General features: G+C 40.5%; 1 protein-coding gene across 3 annotated transcripts in view; it reads left to right on the plus strand.

Moving 5' to 3' along the window:
* Window positions 1-20,936, plus strand: part of NFAT5 (nuclear factor of activated T cells 5) — a 71,629-nt gene that overhangs the window by 35,970 nt on the left and 14,723 nt on the right. For 2 of the 3 annotated variants that reach the window (XM_063334926.1, XM_063334927.1), the window contains exons 3-8: window positions 3,697-4,255; window positions 9,162-9,354; window positions 13,971-14,161; window positions 16,148-16,320; window positions 20,369-20,503; window positions 20,682-20,734. In XM_063334926.1, the coding sequence (XP_063190996.1) occupies window positions 3,697-4,255; window positions 9,162-9,354; window positions 13,971-14,161; window positions 16,148-16,320; window positions 20,369-20,503; window positions 20,682-20,734 (1,304 nt within the window). Of the gene's footprint in view, window positions 1-3,174; window positions 3,237-3,696; window positions 4,256-9,161; window positions 9,355-13,970; window positions 14,162-16,147; window positions 16,321-20,368; window positions 20,504-20,681; window positions 20,735-20,936 lie in introns of all 3 variants that reach the window. The other variant, XM_063334928.1, reaches the window with a different exon arrangement.

Below are 20,936 nucleotides of genomic sequence, written 5' to 3' on the forward strand. Positions count from 1 at the left end.
CAATTTTTATTTTGAGGCTGTGTTAAAATATATTCAGTCTTATATTTCAAGATGTATATACTCATATTTGTCATTGCAAGCACTGTTAAATTGAAAATGAAAGAGCCACCTGTAACAATTCCCATTAATATGTGTCTAAAGAAAGTAACCTCAAATAAAAGAAATGCTTAAACTGGGAAGGGTGTGTGTATGTTTCCAGTCTTAACTTGACGGACCAGTGACCCAGTACACCGCTCACGCTGAACGTCCACTGGTTGTATTTTGTTCATTGTCTGTGTGTTGGGGAAAAGTTGATTCCTCAAAACCAAGAAATGCAAAATGCTCTCACCTTTTAAAGCAATACCAGTCAAGTGTGAATTACTGAAACCTTTAGAAAAAACTTATTTTTTCCAAAATGCAGCATATTCAACCAAGAGGTGTCCTTTAGGTATCAGACACGCACGTGTTGTCACTGGCTTTAGAATAAATTGATAAAACAAAATGAAGCCATGTAAAGCATATAGTGCTTTATTCATGATAGTATCTTTGTGAATCCAATTTGGTTGACCCCGTTTATTTATTAGTTCAAAGGCAGATGAGTTGGCTAAAGGCCTGCAGCCTCTCTGAGAAAACGTAATTTTTACTGTTTCTTAGTATTTGTGTAACTTAACATTACTAAAGCAATTATTAATTTATCCTCCAAAATAGATTTTTGTCTATTTGATTGTTCTAATATAGCCAGTTTATTTCATTGGCTGTAATATTTGTCATACTTTCTTACATGTTTTTAATTATTATAATAGAGAAGACACTGGCGTGCACATGCTTTAAAACACTTGCACGTTTATGGATGGTAATGGCATTGGAGAATATATAAGGCTGGAGAGAGGGGTGTCTCTGATAAATGGAGCAGAGTATAACCAAGTTATAATGGACATTTCTTTCCTTTTTAAATGTATAAAGGAAAAACATATACACATATTCATACACGTACATGGTTTTTTAACTTACAGGAAAAAAGCCTGGAGGAGAAATTGTTTTGGATAGCAATAATGGTAGCAACTTAAATAGTGCAAAATGCTGCATCTAAAAATAATGCTACCAGTACCAGCTCGTTTAGCTTTATACTGGGAAGTATTTTGTTTAGTGATGTATTTATTTTTTTTTCCTAGGAAAGTGAGGGGAAAGTACAGTTGTTGCATTTCTGGACAAAGTAGGCATTGAACCATTTGATATGCGGGGTGCGATCAGTGTTTGGCATCCCCGTTCCAATGCAGACCTGCGTATGAGTTGTCACTTGAAGTTTTTCTTAGAAAGGTCTTTTAAAAGACCTTTCTGAAACGTTCACAGTATTTGCTGCAAAAAGATAAGTCTTTGATATTAAACTATTGGAGGAAAAGGCTTCCCGTTTTAGAGCCCTGCTGCCTGGTTCAGTGTACATAATTATTTGTCAAAGTCTTTGTCATGGACAGGCAAACACGAGACGTGCATACGCTGTCTTGTACTGCGCGTGATGCTCAGTTTCATCCGTTAAAAGAAGAATTGATTTTAAATGGGGGAAATACTGCTATTCAGTAATCCAATTCCGCAGCATTTCTGCTGTGTGCTCCTGTTTGCAAACACCCGCATGCAGCGTATATGCTGTACGCACGCTGCATAGTTCTGTTTCTTTCTGTTTGAGTCTATAAATGGTGAATGGGAACTAATTCTACTTTAACAAAACAAAGTAAACATCCCAAATAGCAACGATCTTTCTCAACTCAAAGTGGCTGCAAATCAGCTCTTGAATATTGTCACTGAAATTAATATCTAGATTTAATAGTTCTTGCCAATCCTATAAATGTTTTTGAAAAAAGCATTGCATTAATGCATGATATAGAAAGGATAAATTTGCCTTTAAATTGGAATGCAGTTCAAAGTGACTGAATTCTCCAATTTCAGCCACTATATTTGCCAAAGAACAAACTGGAAAATGGAACTGGTATCATTCATCTGCTCCTGGTTCACTGGGAGGTTCGGGGAAGGGACTTCCTATGAAGACAAAAGCAGAGTAGTTTATTGATAAACTGTAATGACCACTAAATTTTACAATCTGAAGTAGCGTAGGTTTACTTTTAAATTAATTTAGCACAGAGAAGCTGTAAGAACCACTAACAGTGTAAAATTCTTTATAAACAGTCATTGATACCCCCTGTTAATCACAAGGAAGATGATTTATAGGAAGGTTTGCTAAGTTTTGCTGTTAAATATATATATGATGGCTGAACGTAGTTTATTGTGTTACTTTTAAATAGCTTAAATTGGATAAAATAGTTCAACAATGTCTAAACCTTTTAGACTTGAGAAGTTAATATAATATTCTGGATTTTTTAAAAAAATCCCAAACAACAAAAAGGAAAACATCATGTTCCTCTTAATAACAGGTATTACCTCTAGGACACCAGTAACTAGCTAACAACCGTATTGTGTAATTACGTACATATATTATGTACAATTTGTTTCCAAAATTAGATTATTTCTGTGGCTCTGGTTTGTTGTGTAAGGTGTGGTCAGCAGGGCAGAAATACAGAAGATAGCATCTCCCCCCTAGGAAGCCTGGATCTGAATGTAAAATTCAGTTAGGTTGTTCCTCTGTGAGCTACAGCTGATTTAAATAAAGACCTATGCTTGTCCATGCTGCTTCCTCTCAAATGTTTTAGACTACGTTTTCACCTGATTTGTTCATTCAGATTCTTCGGTGGAAATGATTATGTTGTTCCCCAGAAATCTTCAGGGGGTTGTTCCAACAATCATTAGCCGTCCTCTCGTGTTTCTAAACCAGATTGATCGGTGTGACCCCTGGAGAAGTCACGCTCACATTGTTCAAAATATCACACTTAATATGGATTTTTCGGAGGCCTGTCCCGAGCTGTCTCTGTATGCGTAAGGGACTTGGCTAATAAAGTCGGAGAGAAATCAGTCTCAATGACTGAAAGAGTCAAATTACAGAAATTTCCTGTCTTCTTGTATCAGCATGTCACCAATACAGATACTTCATCCCTGTTTTGAACCTTCAGAATAAACAGCTATGTCATAGTGACTGATACCAGTTCCATTTTGCCTACCAACTCCGTTGATTTTATATTTTATTTCTCATTTATGATGGAATAATCAGCAGCTCTTTTTCTCATTTATTTTCTCATATTTTTATTCCAGGATTTGCCTCTGAAGCAGGGAGTGTCTGCATTAAAAATGACCTGTAGTTCTCTGCTTCATAGGTTAGAAACTTATTTTAATATTTTGTGGCTAAGCACAGTCCCGTCTTTTTCAAAAATAAAAATTTCCAACACTAAATGGTTTAATTGGCATTGAATGTGGATTATAAGCATTTTGTGCTGGGGCTTCCATTATTTTAGATGAAATGGCTTCTACACAAATAATTAGTCCAGCTGAGGCAATGAAAGCTCTGTTTACTTGCAGCCATTTTTACGAATTAACATTAAGTTTTAAAAAAGTTGATTACAGTGGATCATTCTAAGTCTTATTTGGACATTTCCAAAGTACTGTATGGGTTAGGCTGTATTGCTTTAAGCATTTACATTCTAAAACTTACCAAATTCCAAATATTTGTTGGGGGAAAGAAATCAGTCGATAAATCACTTTATTTCAATGGGACTGCTATAGCCAGCACACGCAGAACCATGTATCTTGTATTTACTTCTGAATTATACACCGCAGATGCTTCTTCAGCTCCTTCCTCTTCCTCCATGGGCGGTGCTTGCAGCTCCTTTACCACCTCTTCCAGTCCTACCATTTACTCTACCTCAGTCACCGACAGCAAGGCTATGCAAGTGGAGAGCTGCTCCTCAGCCGTGGGGGTAAGTAACAGAGGGGTAAGTGAAAAGCAGTTAACCAGTAACGCAGTCCAGCAGCAGCAGTCAACGCCGAAGAGACACACAGTCCTGTACATCTCGCCACCACCTGAGGACTTGCTGGACAACAGTCGGATGTCCTGCCAGGATGAGGGCTGTGGATTGGAGTCAGAACAGAGCTGCAGTATGTGGATGGAGGATTCACCCTCCAACTTCAGTAACATGAGTACCAGTTCCTACAATGATAACACTGAGGTGCCACGTAAATCACGCAAACGAAATCCAAAGCAGAGGCCAGGGATCAAACGTCGAGATTGTGAAGAGTCCAACATGGATATATTTGATGCCGACAGTGCCAAAGCTCCTCACTATGTCCTTTCTCAGCTCAGCACGGACAGCAAAGGCAACTCAAAAGCAGGAAATGGGTTGGTATCTGTTTTGTTTTGTTTTTTTTTCAAAAAAAAAAGTTCTATCACCATATGTAAAACGAAACTAATAAAACTCCTCCCATGAGTCAAGTGTTCTACTCAGGTTCTCACATAAATCCCTTCCCTTCTCTGCTGTTCCCTTTCGCGTCCTAGCCCATGATAAGTTCTCATAAGACTTGTTAATCTTTGTTTAGAAGATAAAGCTAAACGTTCCTGCAACAATCGGACGCAGCGCTGATTAGCTAGCTGATCTGTATTCTTGTTTAAGTGAAACTCCTAAAAGATTGCACAATTCCATTTATAAAATGGCAATGAAAACATTGTTGTATTTAGAAAGAAAGGCAGAAGGGGACTGGACGCACCCTAAATCTTAATGGTTTTTGCAGGATTTTATGTGAGGATTTCAGTCTGTGCACTTTACCTGCTTCTGTTTGTCTCTCTATTTATCAAATAGAGAGAGTGATGGGAGTAGAAGTGAATTGCTTGGTAGGATTCCTCATTATTTAAATTAACACATGCTTTTACTTTTTGATAAAAAAATGTTAAGACGATACGGTGAACCAGATCTTGTTTTTTTCTTGTGAATTCACTTCTGTATTTGATTTTTTTCAGAAATAAATCTCTAATCCTGTTTCTCTCTGTGCTTCTGGGTTGTGTGCATGCGTGTGTCTGTACGTGGGCACGCCTGGGTGGTGGTCTCTCATCTCTCCCACTTCACACTCTTCACTAAATGCATTTCAGTAGTTGCTTAAAGAGGAGAAAGTCCATCAGTTTACAACAGTGCGTTGATACATTTTTTTAAATTTTATTTTATTTTTTAACTTGTGGCTTCTTTAGTACTTTTAAGATGGATGGTCAAGTGGATAGATCTGGCTTTTTAATTTTGGGCTTTTTTTGGGAGGGGTGTATTTTGTTTCTGTTTTTACTTTTATGTATGTGCTCGCAGTACGTTCTAATGTTCATCACAACAATGGTGAATATTAAAATTTGACTGATGGGAAAGATTATGAACTTCTCATATTCCAAAGGGAAAGAGCCTGGAGTCTGTATTCCCAGGGTCATTGCAGTTCCATACTTAAAATTGCACTGTGAGAAAGTGATTCTGAGAAACTCTCCAGAGTGTGCTTCCCTGGGTACCGCACGGGGAAAAGCCGAGCTGGTTGGTACCCGGAGCGTTGGCCCTGCCGCCCGCTCCTGTCTCCTCCGGCCTCTGGTGTCTCCTTACACCGCCCGCTCTGAGCTTGCCTGCGCTTGTCCAGCATCTCTCGTTTTCACCAGCTGAAACTGAGAATCAAGTAAAACGTTAGTACATGGTAGACCCGAGAAAGCGAATTAGCGTATGTAAAGCAGCTGCTTGGAACTAGGAAACTGGCTCCACCGAGCACAAAGGAGGTCAGGATCTCCCTTACAAAGGGAGGAAACTTTATCGAAAGGCAAGAACTGTGTGACTGTAAATGTGGTCTCTGGACAGAAAGGGGAGATTTAGTAGAGTCTGGAACGATATGTGTGATCTCAATGGAAAACATCACAAGACTATAACGTTCCCTAAAATATTCAGGGCGAACCAATGAACGTTCATCGGTACTGTCAGCATCGTGTCAACATCGGTGCTCTTCTGTGAATGCGCAGGGATAGATAAACGTAATTCTTTTCTAATGTGTCATATACAGCCTAGACCGAACTGTTACTCTGAGGTAACAAAATTGTCCTTTTAAATCAAAGCTCTGGAATAAGAAATGGCCAAGATATTAGAAAAAATTAATTTTGTAGTTGGAATATGGAGATTTAGCATTACAAATCTAGGTCACGCTAGTGACTTTTTTTTTTTAACTTTCCAGCCTGATGGAGTTCAGCCAAGAGAGTTCATTTACTTTTGGCTTTAAGAAAAGAGCAAGGAAAGCTCCCTTGTTAATTTGTGGAGTGGAAATAGCATTTGCCTCAAAAGAGACTTCTAGTCAGTTGTCTTCAAGAGCTGGAAGGAAAAGAATATCTTCCTGTGGAAAGTTAGAATTTGTGAAAGCCTTTTTAGAAACGGATGAATTGATGGTGATTTAGGGCGAAGAGTCTCAGATTTCCGAGGTGCTTGGTCTCGCTTTCGCTTTCAGGTCTTCACTGGGAACAGCCCCGGTGCCAGTGCAGGACCAGGCAAACCGTAACTCAGGAAATCTGTTTTAATACAGCTGTGGGTTTTGCCACTTACGTTTCTTTTCTAGAAAAGAAGTGCTAGCTTTGAGGTGACATTGTCTGGTAACAGTTAAGCTAATTAATAAATGTGTGTAATATTTTCCTACTCGTATGTTCATGGATACTAGTATTATAAATAAACTAAATTAAAAGGATGTGTAAATGACGTATCCTCGTAATTTGAGAAGAAAGACAACAGGCGTTCTGGTGAAGGTTTTACAATTACTTTCAAGTTCTGCTAATCCAATTGAAAGTAATGATTAGGTTTCTGGAGGGAAAACTTTCAAAATAATTGTTAGGCAGCATCTCTTTGCCTAAATATGACAACGTATGAAATACTAGTATGTTGGCAATTAAGGTAACTTGGGTTTTAAGAGTAAAGTAACGTCAGGAAGAGTTGTGTTGGTGAGGCCAAATGTTAATGTCGCAGTGCTAAAACTTCATGTTTTGAGTGTCAAAAGTGAATTTCATTTTGATGGCTGCCTCTCTTAACGCTTTCCTTCAAAATTCAGTAATATCTCAGTCTCCTGTATTAATTTACGCAGCTGGGACTTCCAAGCGTGACAAGGGCAGACTAAGCCATCCGTGCCATGTCTTTCCATGGAGCGTTCTCCTGTGACGCTGCAGAGCACAGCCTGCGGAGACCACGGCTCCCAGGCACGGCGTTTTGGACAATGCGGTGGTGTTCGCAGGAGCTGAGGTTGCTCAGCGTTCTTCCCGCGTTCCCTGTGGGAAGCTAAGAGATTGTAGCTGTGTGATCCAAAATTCTGAGTAAGGAAAAAGAGAAGACTTCCATTGAAAGTCCATTGGAGTAACGTCCTGACAGGAAGAACAGAGAGAGCGATTATCTAACAAGCTTGAATTTGATTAGCATTTGTGCTTGACGTGCACAGAAGCAAAGAGCATAGTGGTGTTAAATACAGTTTATTGAGTGCACCGCAGGTTTTGTATGTGCTACATTGAAGAAGAATTTAGTCCCGTTTATTTTCCTAAAAGAAGGTATGTTTTTACACAGCATTTTAATTTTTCGAAAGAGCCTGCTTGACTAGCCTGCGGCAGAGTAATCGGTTCTCCTTGGCAGAAGGATGGTACTCTCGCAGTCGCCTCTACCCGCGAGATCCTGCCTCTCTGCCGCTGCTGGGTTGAAGATGAATGTGCAAGGCAGCCAGGGCTGCCCGGGGACGGGCGCTGGGCGTCCGTGGGGAAGCGGTTAACCTTCACAAACAGAAAAACGTGAATGAAATTCATACCCGGCACAGCCCTCCTAACAGCTCAGCAGTGTCCGTTTTAGCCCTTTGTTACACGTATTAAAAGGGTTTGGAAGGTTTGGTAGAAATAAGAGCGTGAGCAATAGGACTTTCAGGGGTAGGAGGTGCGGTGGAATGAGGGGGCAAAGTGCCAGACGTCCCCTGGGACGGGAGAAGGCCCTTCTGTAGGAAAGGAGCTGGGCCAGGCCGTGCAGGGGCTGGGGAATGGCTTGGGAATATTTGGGGACCGTGTGGCCTTGTGCTGCTCACTGCACTGTAGGAGTTTTAGGAAAGGTGCTGCTGATGTTCGTTAGTATAAATCAGCTGGTGACTGGGAGCAGAGCACCGCGGGTTACCCCAGCCTCCAGGTCAGTGAAAAACTCGTACAGCAGCAAAGCTCTCAGTGCGTGATTTTGAAGGAAAAAGCATTTCTTTCACCCTCTTCCTGAGAAGAAAAAATCCTGGATAAATTACTTCCCTATGTTGCACATTGAAACAGGATTTTTTTTTTTTTAAGCAATTCACACCTTTTATTTTAAACTGCTTTCTTCGGAGTCATTAGCTGTTAGAAACTACTTTTTGGTAGTAAAAAAGAATATTGCATTCTGCATAAACTCATCGAGCCCTTTTTCTGCCTGTACCGTTTGCCATGGCACGTTTACATTTGCTAGTGTTAAATGAGTTTATTAGACTTCAGGTTAATTATACAAACCTGCTCTGTGTAAGATCAAGAGTTATTTTCCATTGTGCTTTAAAGTGAACACAAAATCAATCACATGATGTTATACTTTGGAGGGCTTCTTCAATTCAGGTTTTAATTATGGAACTGAACACAAGACACGTTACATCGTAAGGTACGCACCTGGAAAGAAACGGTCTTTTCGCACACTCTGCAGATTTAAAATTGGTGCAATTGTGTCAGAGCTTCTTACGATAACTAATTTGGTTTCAACATAAATTTATCAATCTGTTTTGACAGAAATTAGTGTTTGAGTTTGCATGGATATGCAAGTTTGCGGAGACAGGCATGAGGCTGTTTTCCTGTTTAAAGAAGTACCATTTAACCTTAAATCCATTCGGGGTGTGTGTGTACATATGTATATTTGTTACAGAAGCGAAACAGCTTACTCAGATAATATCAGCCTGTAGCCTATACTCTGAAAAAGCAGGTTATGAGCTGCCTTCTCTTTGTTAACATAGTTAAATGCTAATTGCTTTTCCCTTCCTTTATGTTTACTCTCTGAAAAGCAGTTCCCGTTTGCACTGGATGGAGGAGGCAGGGAAGCACCGTTCCTCTTCATCCTGCAGGTTTCCTTCTCTGTCAGAAAGAGAATTCCAAAGTTTGCTCTCAACCATGAATCTTCTACCCACTAATACACGCTCTTTATCTTTTTAGCTTTTCTGTGATTCAGTTTGTTTCTATCGGGGAGCTACTTCTAACATCTTTTTAATGGTCTGCTTTGACTTCCCAGAGCATCAGAGAACCAGAAAGGAGCTGGCGGGAAGAAGACCCCAATGTTGTGTGGTCAGTATCCGACTAAGAGTGAGGGGAAGGAGCTGAAGATAGTGGTACAGCCGGAAACCCAGCACAGGGCTCGTTATCTGACTGAAGGCAGCCGAGGCTCAGTCAAAGACCGGACACAGCAAGGCTTTCCAACTGTAAAGGTAGGCTGTTTAGTGCCAGGTCATACAGGGACTTCTTTCCAAGGGATGCTTTAGTAGAATGGGAGCTGATTCAGTTCAAATAGGCCTAGAATCTTGGTTGGTAGAGGAAAGAGGGGAGACTTCGCAGTCTCTTTGCTGTAGAGACTGTACCGTATCTCTTCTTGCAGGTACCGAGAAGCCTTACAGAGGAAGGAAGCTTTATGTCAAGGCAATGATGTATAATCCGCGGTGCATATCCTGTTAGACTACGATTATACGAACTGTGTTTATGGGTAGACACTTGAAGCATACAAAACTAGGACAGTGAAATGCTGTAGCTGTTTGATTGCTGATGACAGTGGGTTATCATTATGCCTTATTACTAAGGACATAAAAGTAGCTTTCATTTTAAAAAATACATTAAAAGTGGAGGTTTTTTTGGTTTTTTAATATGTATCTGAATCCACATATCCAGCGTCTGTCTTTCAAGCAGAGTCGTAAAGATGTGACTGAGGTGTTCTTTGTGGGCCATGCTGCTCAGTATGGTTGGCAGTAGTGAGGTACGTGTGGATTAGTAGAACTGGAGAACAGGGGGAAGAAAAGAGGAAGCATCGTACGCGTACTTAAAATATACAGCCTGTTCCCTGCATAGACTTTGGTGCCTTGAAGTTTAGGTGTGATGGTCACTTGTTCTGAGGCAGGGTTGAGCAGCACTCGGGACTGAATGGTGTCCTCAATCCTTCTGACCAAGGGATAGGGCAGATGCAGTCGGGGATCCAGGGCCTGGCTGCAGAGCTGGCGTCTCAAGGAAGCATTTAACTGCTTTGTTCATCTTGCTTCATTCTGAGGGGAGAAAAGGAGAACTGATATAATTCACCTTACTCAGAGGGCAGAAAAAATGTTTGTGACCAGGCTCGCCAGGCTGGTGAAGGAGGACTTTACTGTAAGTTTGTCAGAGGATGGGAACCAAAGCCCAGGAGAAAAGGAGAAGCTACAAATGTAGGAGAAGCACGAGGAAGAAGGCTACGAAGATGTCTTTCACATTCCTGCCTAGGAGGGACAACATTCAAAGGCTGTCCCTTCGGTGACTGCGCACTAATGCGCAGAGGGTGAATTTGCAGGTCTTGTTTCTTCCCTAGTGCAGTCAGAGGGCTGTGACTTGACTGGAATCGCAGAGACTGGGGGTAGTGTACATGGCTGGAATGCAGTCATGGACGTGGCCCAGCTGTTTAGAAAGAAGAGAGGAGGTCATGTATCATAAGGAGCAGTTTGACTGCACAGACCTCCGGCATGAAATCAGAGACTGGCCTATTGAGATCAGAGGAGGGGGGAAGCTCAGGGATGATGTTTCGGTGTCTGTTACAGACTGCCCGACTGAGAAGATAATAGATGATGCTTTCTATAGGTAACTAACAGGAGTCTCCTGCATACAGAGGAGGAGACTCCTCTCTTACCATGAGAGATTTCAGCCATCTCTCTATCTGCAAGGACGGCTACATAGTCTGGTGGAAGCCATCGAAGAACTTGAGAACTGTGCTTGTGAAGGTTTCCTAATGCTAACGGTAGGGGGGTTTACCAGGAGTAATACTTTACGTGACTTATGCAGAGGCAAACAGAAGAACTGATGTCAAATATCATCACAAAAGTTGCAGCAACCACAGTATGAATGTGCGGGTGTACACCGAACTGCGTACAGGCCAGCGTTGCACACTCATTGGAATTACGGCAAATGGCATCCTGGTTATATTGGGAGGAGTGTGGCCAGCAGGTCGAGCGAGTAGACCACTATATTTGTTATCATACAAAGAAGAAGGATAAAAGACATTTCCCTTCATACTTTTTCTTAGTTATGCCACTTTGAGAAAGCAGCAAACCAGTTCTCAATCCCAACTAATTTACCAGGTCCGGTCCACAAAGAAATGTTTGTTTATGATTACAGCCCTTAAAAATTGTGCTGACTACTGCTGACAAGGTATAGAAGTAAATTTATCTTTAAAGTCTGCTTCAACACTGTTAGAAACATCTCCAACGCTTCACTCAGTCCTCCCGAGTAATGTAGAAATCCAGTAAAGTTTCATAAGAAAAGAATCCATTCATATAGTCCTGTTGCTATGGTGATTTTGTGCTCATTTGTGTGAATCTTCTTAATGGGCCTTTGTTCATCTGAATTTCCTTTTAATTCCTTTCCCAGTTAGCCTTTAGCACCCACCAGTGAAAATTCTGTTTGGAAGAGTCTCGTGTTACTGAATTCCTGGAAGCTCAAGCTTGCTTTACCAGTAGGCACACTAATTCATACTCTGCACGTAAAAGTCTGCCAGGGTTCAGCAGACAAAATGAGTCAGTGGATTTTCAGGAAATCTGAGCTCGGGGAAAAAATACATGAAGGACAAGAGGTGGTTCAATTTTTTGTTTGTTTGTTTGTTTTATTTGGGTATTTTGAGGGTGTTTTAAAGATGGGGAAGAATATTGTAAAAAATGTTGCCAGTTCAGTAGAGACCTGGTGCTTGCTCTTCTCTGGCAGCACCTGTGATAGGCAACCATTCAGATGCGTCACTCGTAAGCAGACTGAGGAAGAAAAGCAGGTTCTGTGGCCCTCTAAAGAAAACCGTGTTACGTGATGACTTAGAATTAGAACATCTACAATCAATACGCAACATTAAAATTATATAAACAAACCTTAGTCAAGTGACTTGTCTGGCAAAAGATAGTTTATCCTGAACGAGAAGAGTCAGCGGAGGTATTCCAGCCGTCAGTAGCAGATTTTCATGGTATCTTGCTAACAGCATTGCAAAGCTGGGGCAGTTACCGTCCAGATGATGAGAGATGCTCTCGCACACCTTTCATATCTTCTAACAAGAGCACCGGGGAAGAAAAGCAGCACCGGTCAGCTGTGCTCATGCTGTGTCTAGCCAAGGAGATCTTGGTGACACAGAGAGTGTTCATTTAGCTGTCCGTGTAAAAGAGACTCGGTGGTGGAATATCCGAGTAGCCTTTACTCCCCATTTCCTTTTGACCACCTGGTGAAATTAGGTCTTCTCCTCTTCGGTATTTTCATGGTCTTTTGTTTATTCGTGCTCTCTTGGCTTTTGAGGTCTTTGATAGGAACTCTACCTGTCAGCCTGTGGTTCATACGTGGGAGCCTGTACTAGGCCACCTCCAGAAATCGGATATTCATAGGTTATAATCCACCTACCTGCTGTGAGATAGTTCCTCCTTTTGGACATGAGGAGCATACTATGATTTTATCAGTATTTGCTGATTTTTATCTTTATATATATATATTTTTTTTCCCCCTGAACTAGCTAAGAACTCCAGAACTAAATTTCGAAAGAGATCTTCCGGAGGATTCTGCTCTCATTTGCATCATGTTACTAATAAAGATTGAGCTTTCTTTTCTTCTGGAAGTATTGACTGGGCTTCCAGAAATCCTCTAGCAACAATTATGGCTTAATGAACACATTAAAAACACATTTTTTTATTTTTTTTTTTTAAAAATCTCCTAGAATGCTGTGGCAAAGAATTTCCATCTCTGGCCTGGGAATTTGACAGTGATCTAGTGTTTTTATGGAGTATTTTTCTTCTATTACCTAAAAAGAATAAGAGACGTTACTTTGTAATACGATGTCCAGGTTTACTTGAAGACTTCTTTTACTTTTACATCAGAGTATTTTTAGTACATAGCACCACAGTGGGGTTCTGCTAATAAAAAAAGTGTTAAAAGGACACAAACCCTTTCATGCCAGTATGCTGATGTTATAAAAACTAACGCATTTTTCACTAATGTGTTCTGGGATAATTATGGCTTGCCCACTGGATTGCAGGAGGGCTGCTAAATCATTACATGAAATGTATGTCTGACCTCCTTTTATTTATTGTTTCAGTGAATCCTAACACTGTTCGTAAACTAAGGGATGTCAAGTTGCCGTTTTTAATTTTTATTTTGGTGTCTGAAGGCAAACTAGGTTTGCATGGTTAGACTATACAATAATTCATCCCGTCCCTCCCTCTGCTTTCCCCCTCATCCTGTTCCGAGTCATGCAGTGGCTTTGCAAGGGTTAGTCAAATTAAGCTGCTTTCACAAAGATTACAAGGTGGGGCTGGCACGACGGCGGGATCCTAGAAGTGTAGCACGCTAATGGATCGATCCTCGGGCAGGTACTGGCCAACAGATTCTCATCAGCTTTGGAACCAGCCCCAGCAAACGTTCCCTTTCTCAGCTGACTGGTAGACGCAGATGCTGCCGGGGAAGGAGTATCCTGGGAAGAGATGGGAAATAGTCATAGCTGGGGCGAGAGTAAGGGGTCATAAGAGACCTGAAAGTTGGGGTTGGGATCATTCTGTGAAGATAGATAGGATTCACGTTGGTGGTTTTTTTTTTTTTTTTAAATAAAATATTAATAATAATAATAATTAAAAAATCATTTCACCTGTTTATTAAATGACTGACTTGTCTTTTAATGGAAGAACAAATGACAGAAGAGAAAAAATACTAGCATTTTGTTTATAAACTAGATGGAAATTTTTTGCTCCTTTTTGCCTTAGGATTCAAATTCAACTGCTGCATAAAATGTTTCCTGTTTTAATTAAGAGGCGTTGCTGGCCAGTTGAAATATTTAGCTTGTGTTGCTCTGTTGCAGCTGGAAGGTCACAACGAGCCAGTGATGCTGCAGGTATTCGTGGGCAACGACTCCGGGCGAGTGAAGCCCCACGGGTTCTACCAGGCCTGCAGAGTTACTGGGAGAAACACTACTCCCTGTAAAGAAGTGGACATAGAGGGAACTACTGTTATTGAGGTCGGACTGGACCCAAGCAACAATATGACACTTGCGTGAGTAGCTTTTTTTTTTTTTTTCCCCAAAATATTTTCATTTATTAGCTTGTTTTCAGAAACTGATTTTTCTTTTTTGATTGGATTGGTTGGCAGTTAAAAATCTGAACATCTTGGCACACACCAGGCACTTAGTGAAGCTACATGCATAAGAAAAACTTCTAAATCACATTCTGAGTTTGTGGTTGTGGTACTTAATGCTTAATCTGGTCTTTCCTAACACTTTAGGAAAAGTTACATCAGTTAACTTTGTTACATTAGTTTCATGTTCTGTATATGAACACGAACAATAATGTGCATATTCAAGCATTATGTCAGCAATAAACTGGTCACTGTTTCTGTTCGTTGTCTTTTAACAAGTACAGAGTTGCTAATCAGAAGAGGGAAGGAGAATATTGGGATCTTGAGGTCCCTTTAGGCCCAGAAGGCTGGGAGTTGAGGATAGTGAGGCTGAACTCCGGCTTTTCTCCTCTCTTCCTTCGCTTGTTCCGTTTCTGTCATTTCCACCAGATAGTCCTTTGTCATGGAAGCCTCCTGCTTTGCTGTCTTGACAGAGCTCGTCTGGTCAAGTATGGGCAACGCTTTGGAGGCACTTTGCAGATGCGTGGAGGCAGTGCATGGCCGCTGCTGAGAAGGGATGTGCTCTGTCTGGTGGCAGTAATGAACTGCAGCAGATTGCTGAGCACGTGGCCTCATCTGCCTGTGTGGTTTAGTTGTCCCAAGAAACTTTAGGTAGAAGCTTTTCACATATATCTTAATATATAGGAAGGGAGTGATCTGTCAAAGTATTCTTTTCAGTAGGACGTCTTTTAATGGGCATGTGCTTGAAAGCTGCCACTCGTTACTTAGAAGCTTGTTTTGTTTCAAGAGAAGAAATGTTTCTTCGATTTACAGTGTCCACTTCTCAAGCAGGATAATACAGTTTGCTAATAGGCTGAATCAGTTTGATTTTTTTAATATAAAATATATTCTCATGATAAGTTTGGAAACTTGCCTCTTAGAGAGTAATTTTATAATTGTCCTCAAGTATTAACGTAAAGCCATACAAATACAGAGATACTAGAAAGATGAATTTGAAATTATCTAGGAAGAGAAGTTTTGCCTAGGCCATTTTCACAGAAGAGATCTTGATGTCTCAAAAGAAATTTTCCTAGTATTTCCGTGATGTTGTAGCAGCTCTCTATTGATGGTAATGCCAGTGCCACCTTCCGAATCACGCTCTCCCCTCCTCTCTGCTCCCTAGCTGTTTCTTTTTGGCCCTGATGCAGCACAAAAATTTGTTCTACTCAAGTTTAGATATCAGGCGGTCCCTGTGCTTCTTGGATATAGGGCCTAAGATCCTGGTAAATTTACAATACTACTCTTCTTAACACATCAGGCTGTGCTTGGGATTTTTTTGTTCGCTTGGTTTTTTTCTTGAAATCATTTTGCATCTAGCGTGTCTCTCTGCAAGTTAGCCCTGCATCACTCTCGCCCTGGGCCCGTATACATTTCCCGTAGGACCACAGTTACGCTATGACGTATCTATCACTTCCAAGTTCCACTGAGCATAAAAAAAATAATATGACTACAGTAAGTTTTCTTCCACTACTGCTTGAAGTGAATGCAGACTATTTCGTAGTAACGGTTCTGCATTACAAACCCAGACCTAGCTCCAGGAATGGAAGAATGAAGATCCGTGATTCTCAATGGAATGCTTACCAGAATTACTTTGTTACGCTGCGTTTCCTGTTTTATTCATGCTGTTTCATGTTCCTTCCTCCCATGATTCGTCATCCACACTATGTAGGCATGAACTGAAAACCAGGCTATACAATGAGAAGGGTCATACAGAGATTTCATGTAAATAAAAAAAATAAATCTAATAATATTTCAGTAATTACTTAAAGAGTTTTGACTTTGTGGCATGTGTAACTAGCTGAAAGATTATTAAAGGTGATGAACTTCCTAAACTCCGTTAAACTCTCCACTGTTTTGTGTTGTTAGGGTTGATTGCGTGGGAATACTGAAGCTGAGAAACGCTGATGTTGAAGCTAGGATAGGGATTGCTGGTTCCAAGAAAAAAAGCACACGTGCTAGGCTGGTATTTCGTGTTAACATCACTCGCAAAGATGGTTCAACTTTGACTCTTCAGACACCTTCTTCCCCAATTTTGTGCAGTAAGTATTGAAATTTAAAGTTGGTATGAGAGAACTCTGGGTTTTAGTGTGATTGCCGTAAAGTGCCTTGGAGGGGTGGAGGAAAAACCCTACTGTTAATCTGTGATTATTTCAGAATTGCTATGGCTAAGATCGCAGGGATTGATTTTTATTTGGAGTGTGGGTTAGTGAAATGACTGACCAGTATTTATTAAATGAATTTTTGCCTTTTAAAGGGTCAGAATTTTTGTCATGATTGCTTTGAACTTATTGTATGACTTTTTTGATACAGGTTTTAATTTCTTCTGTGTCGTCACATTCATCTGTCAGCTTTCAGTGATAGAAGGGACTTCTAGTAAGTTAGTAAGCATGGCTCTTCGCCGTCATGGTAGTTCGTTGGGCCAGAGGCTGAATCTGTTCTGGTTCAGTGCAAGAATGGAACTTTGCATAGCTGTTTATTTAAAATGCTCTGCTTAGCACTGAGCACAGATGGCCGCATTGACTGCTTAGGCTGTACTGAACTACAGGGAGAATGAAATCAGAGGAGGCTGCAGTGCATCGGGGCTGCCTGTGTGTGTACCATCCGCAGTGACTTCCAGTTACAGGGAATTCTGCTCGTCTGCCAAAGAGAAGAGATAGGGAAACGTGTTTAATACAGCTGTTGATGGGATTATTGATACTTCGTGAGGAACAAGATGATAGGAAAGCGTGGAACATAGTATGATTACGCAAGCTCCTGTGCGTTTGTGTTGAGCTCTTGCCATTGTATAAAAAGAAGTTATTGTTTTTAGGTTTTTTCTTTTTTCTAAACACTGTCAGTACCTATTGTGTCAGGGCTCCTATTCAACTCGTCAGAAACGGCAGCTTTGTGGCCAGTGAAAGAACAGATTGGAAGAGGAGGTAATTAAAAACATGTGAGCTTCCACATCAGATACCACCATGCGATTCCAGTGCTGCAGGCAGCAGGCGATGGGGCAGATGTGCCACGGAGCCCGTCTCTCCTCCCACTTTTCTGCTCTCGCAGAGAATCCCTCTGTGAGACCTGGGGAGAGCAGGAACTCCGCAGAAACCCTCAAAAGGCTGATAACCAAAGATGTGTCACTGCCGATGCACGGGAGGACTCTCCTCTCCTCAGCTGTCTTCTGTGCTGGAGGCAGCGCTTTGATGTTTGGGGTGCTCTTCCAGGAAGATCTGCTTGAGGTGTTGCCTTCTGTCTTTTTTCTTCCTCCTGACCCTTTTTGGCTAAATCTTTCTTTTTCCAGTGGTGGAATTCTCAGGATTAGGCATTTATGTTGTTGGAAAATAGATAAGTATTTTTGCTAGAAATATGGTTGTCTCTGTAGTGCCATTCCAGTCAGTATAGCATTGTAGTATCTGATATTAATTTTCATATTTAAGAAAACAAATAATTCTATAATATCTCCAAAAGCTATTTCTGTATACATTTTGTTTGTATCATTAACTTACTGCTTAAAGATAAAATTATTTAAATCATAGCAGAAATGGAAATCGTGGTGTTTTCTTAAACACATAACAATCCAAAACTTGCTATTGTAAGTAGACGCTGAGAGTCCGACATGTTTTAGGGACTGATTTTAAAATAGGTCTAGATTCTAAAAAAGCCGTATTTGTTGCACTTCCTGCTTAGCTTGTTGGTAAGGCAATTCCAGGGTTGGTTTATGAGGGTCCCTTATAGTCTTCATTCCCCGTTTGTTGAATGCCTCCGCTTATATCTGTAACATTAGTAGCTATGTTTTGAGATACGGGCAGTGAATAAAAAGCAGAATATAGAATAGAGGAGTTTGGGCTGGAAGGGACCTTTGAAAGGCCACCTAGTCCAACCCCCTGCCATGAGCAGGGACTTCTTCAACTAGATCCGGTTGCTCAGAGCCCCGTCCAGCCTGGGCTTGAGTGTTTCCAGGGATGGGGCATCTCCCACCTCCCTGGGCAACCTGGGCCAGGGTTTCAATGTATGTTCCAGTGTTCCAGTATATCGGAATGATGACATGCTAAGGGACGTGAGAAGAAAAGGAAGAAGGAAAGAAGGAAATAAAAGTAGTCCTTCCGTAAATAAAGTTCTAAAAATAAATACAGTGAAGAGTAATTTGGTTTAGTTTTTAGCAAGCTGGGTTTTGGTGAGTTGATAAGAAAGTCTTCCTAATTGTGTAAATTGCTAAGAGATTCCTAGCAATTTTATAGCATCTCCATTGCTGGAAGTCTAAAACAAAGAAACAAAATGCTCTGTTTAGACTCGTGTCTTTGAGGAATGATGTGGGTAAAACTGATCATGATGGAAAGGTTGGGAGGGGAATTTTTGAGGTTCTTTCCAGACTTGTTTTTCTGGATTCTCTTTTCTGCGGTCTTAACTTTCCCTGAAGTTACAGTGACTTGCAGTAGACCTCAGCCAACCCAGTAATGCTGGAACATATATACTGGCTGGTCAGCATGGCATAGAATTTTTAAGTTATTTGTTTATATAAATCATCTCCTCCAGCACATTACATCTGGTTTGTTTGGTACATACATTATATTACAGATGTGTACTCTACCTTCTCATAACAGGGTTTACATTTTCACTCACCAGAGCCTGTTTTGTTGTGTTTTATAACTAACATTGTTGTCAAAGTTTCAGTAGTGTTCCTCAAACCACAGGAGAGACATGAAGTAGATGCAGGCTCTTTAGTGGAGGTGTACGATTTAAATAGGCTTTGATAACTTGTTAGCGAACCGAAATCCAGTTACTCTTTTCAGACGTTCATGTGCCTTGAGCATATTTAGTAGTTGCGTAATGGTTGCCTAGGAACCCACTGCAACAGTTGTAGAAAAATCCTTTCTGAAAGGTCATTAAATAATTTGGAGTGTTACAGTATGTATGTTGTTCTACGTAGTAAGCCCAGAGAATACTGTTATTAAACACTACAAGTGAGCCACGTCAGTGCACCGCGCAAGGACAAGCTCATGCCACTAGGATTTTATGGTGAATAGAAAAGGTGTTTGAGAAACCTTTGTTGGAAACTGGAATTATTTTATATCGTATTAAATGTGACAAACTCAAAAGACATTATTTTAAAATGTATGTGTGTATGTATTTATATTGTCTGTGGGAATCATTTTCATTTAACACGTATGGTCTTAGTTGATTTATGGTCTAAGAAGCATAGAAATAGTTTGCAGCAAAGACAATTTGCAATAATGTTATGTAAATCGTCATCTGACCCAGTGGCTGAGAGGCAGAGATTTCCAGGGTGTGTATCTGGAAGCCACAGTCTCTTTGCTAGTTTATAGGATATAAATTGCTATAATCCCCAACTACAGAGAGGCCATTCCTGGAAGGATTTGTATTCGCTGATGTATATGGGTATAGAAAGGCATAGAAATGGGTATATGGGTATAGAAAGTTGGAAGGGACCTTAAAGATCATCTAGTTGCAACCCCCCAGCCATGGGCAGGGGCACCTCCCCCTAGACCAGGCTGCTCAAAAGCCCTGCGTTAGTTCTTGCACCAGCCAGAAAGCTACATCATGTAAAAAAACCTGTGAAAAAACAGGTAATATGGGAATTACTACTTCTACCCTTTTGCATAGCAGACCAAAATAAGCTTCATAAAAACGTCCTTTTAGCTTAAGGATGGATTTGAAGTGTGCTTCAGCTGTATCTAAGGGCTGATGCATCTGTTTATCGCGCTCTGTGCCAGGAAATTACAGAACCAAATTTTCTTCTCTCCTGAACAGCTCTTGAGCTTTAGCTCAGACACTGAAAGTTTTGTTTTGAAGATTTAATAAATGCAGGAGAAAAGGGAAAATATTACTGAATCGTTCACCTAAGTGTGATTTTTATGAGGTCATTGCATTTAGTGAGGAAATAATAGAAACAGTTACCTTCTGAAAAGTTTTGTCATGAATGATAGAATAAAGAAAGAAGATCAGGAATTATTTTGTTCTTTCCTTTATAATCATAGGATGGTTTGGGTTGGAAGGGATCTTAAAGATCCTCTAATTCCAACCCAAAAGCTTTTCGTTTTAGATGTTGATATCTTCTTGATTTCAAACTATGTGTTTTTTCAATTGCAGCTCAACCAGCAGGAGTTCCGGAGATCCTAAAGAAAAGTCTGCACAGTTGTTCGGTGAAGGGCGAAGAGGAGGTTTTTCTGATTGGCAAGAACTTTCTAAAGGGAACAAAAGTGATTTTCCAAGAGAACGTTTCTGGTTAGTGTGAAAGCAATAATGGCTTGGGGTGCTGAAGAGAACGTATTTGGGTTTAGGTTGGTTGATAAGGTTTCGTTGTAGAGAACAAACAGGGAAGGAGAATCAAAGGCACTAAAATAAATTGCTTTATTGCTTTATATGGATGTGCGATAAATTATGCTTTTTAACTTCCATCTAGATGAGAATTCTTGGAAGGCAGAAGCCGAAATAGACATGGAATTATTTCATCAGGTACTTCTGTATTTTTATTATTATTACCAAAAAAAGACTCGGACTCTGTTCCCAAAGAAAAATCGAATAAGCCTTTCCCTCTTCCTGTGCATTTCTAGAAATAATATTCCTTCAATAAGTTCTTTAGTGAGTCTGGTAGAATATCATTGTTTTGGGTTTACACAAGTATAATTGTTCAATTTCTAATTGAGAACTTAGATGC

This window comes from Chroicocephalus ridibundus, chromosome 4 (genome assembly GCF_963924245.1).
Source record: "Chroicocephalus ridibundus chromosome 4, bChrRid1.1, whole genome shotgun sequence".
Taxonomy (NCBI): domain Eukaryota; kingdom Metazoa; phylum Chordata; class Aves; order Charadriiformes; family Laridae; genus Chroicocephalus; species Chroicocephalus ridibundus.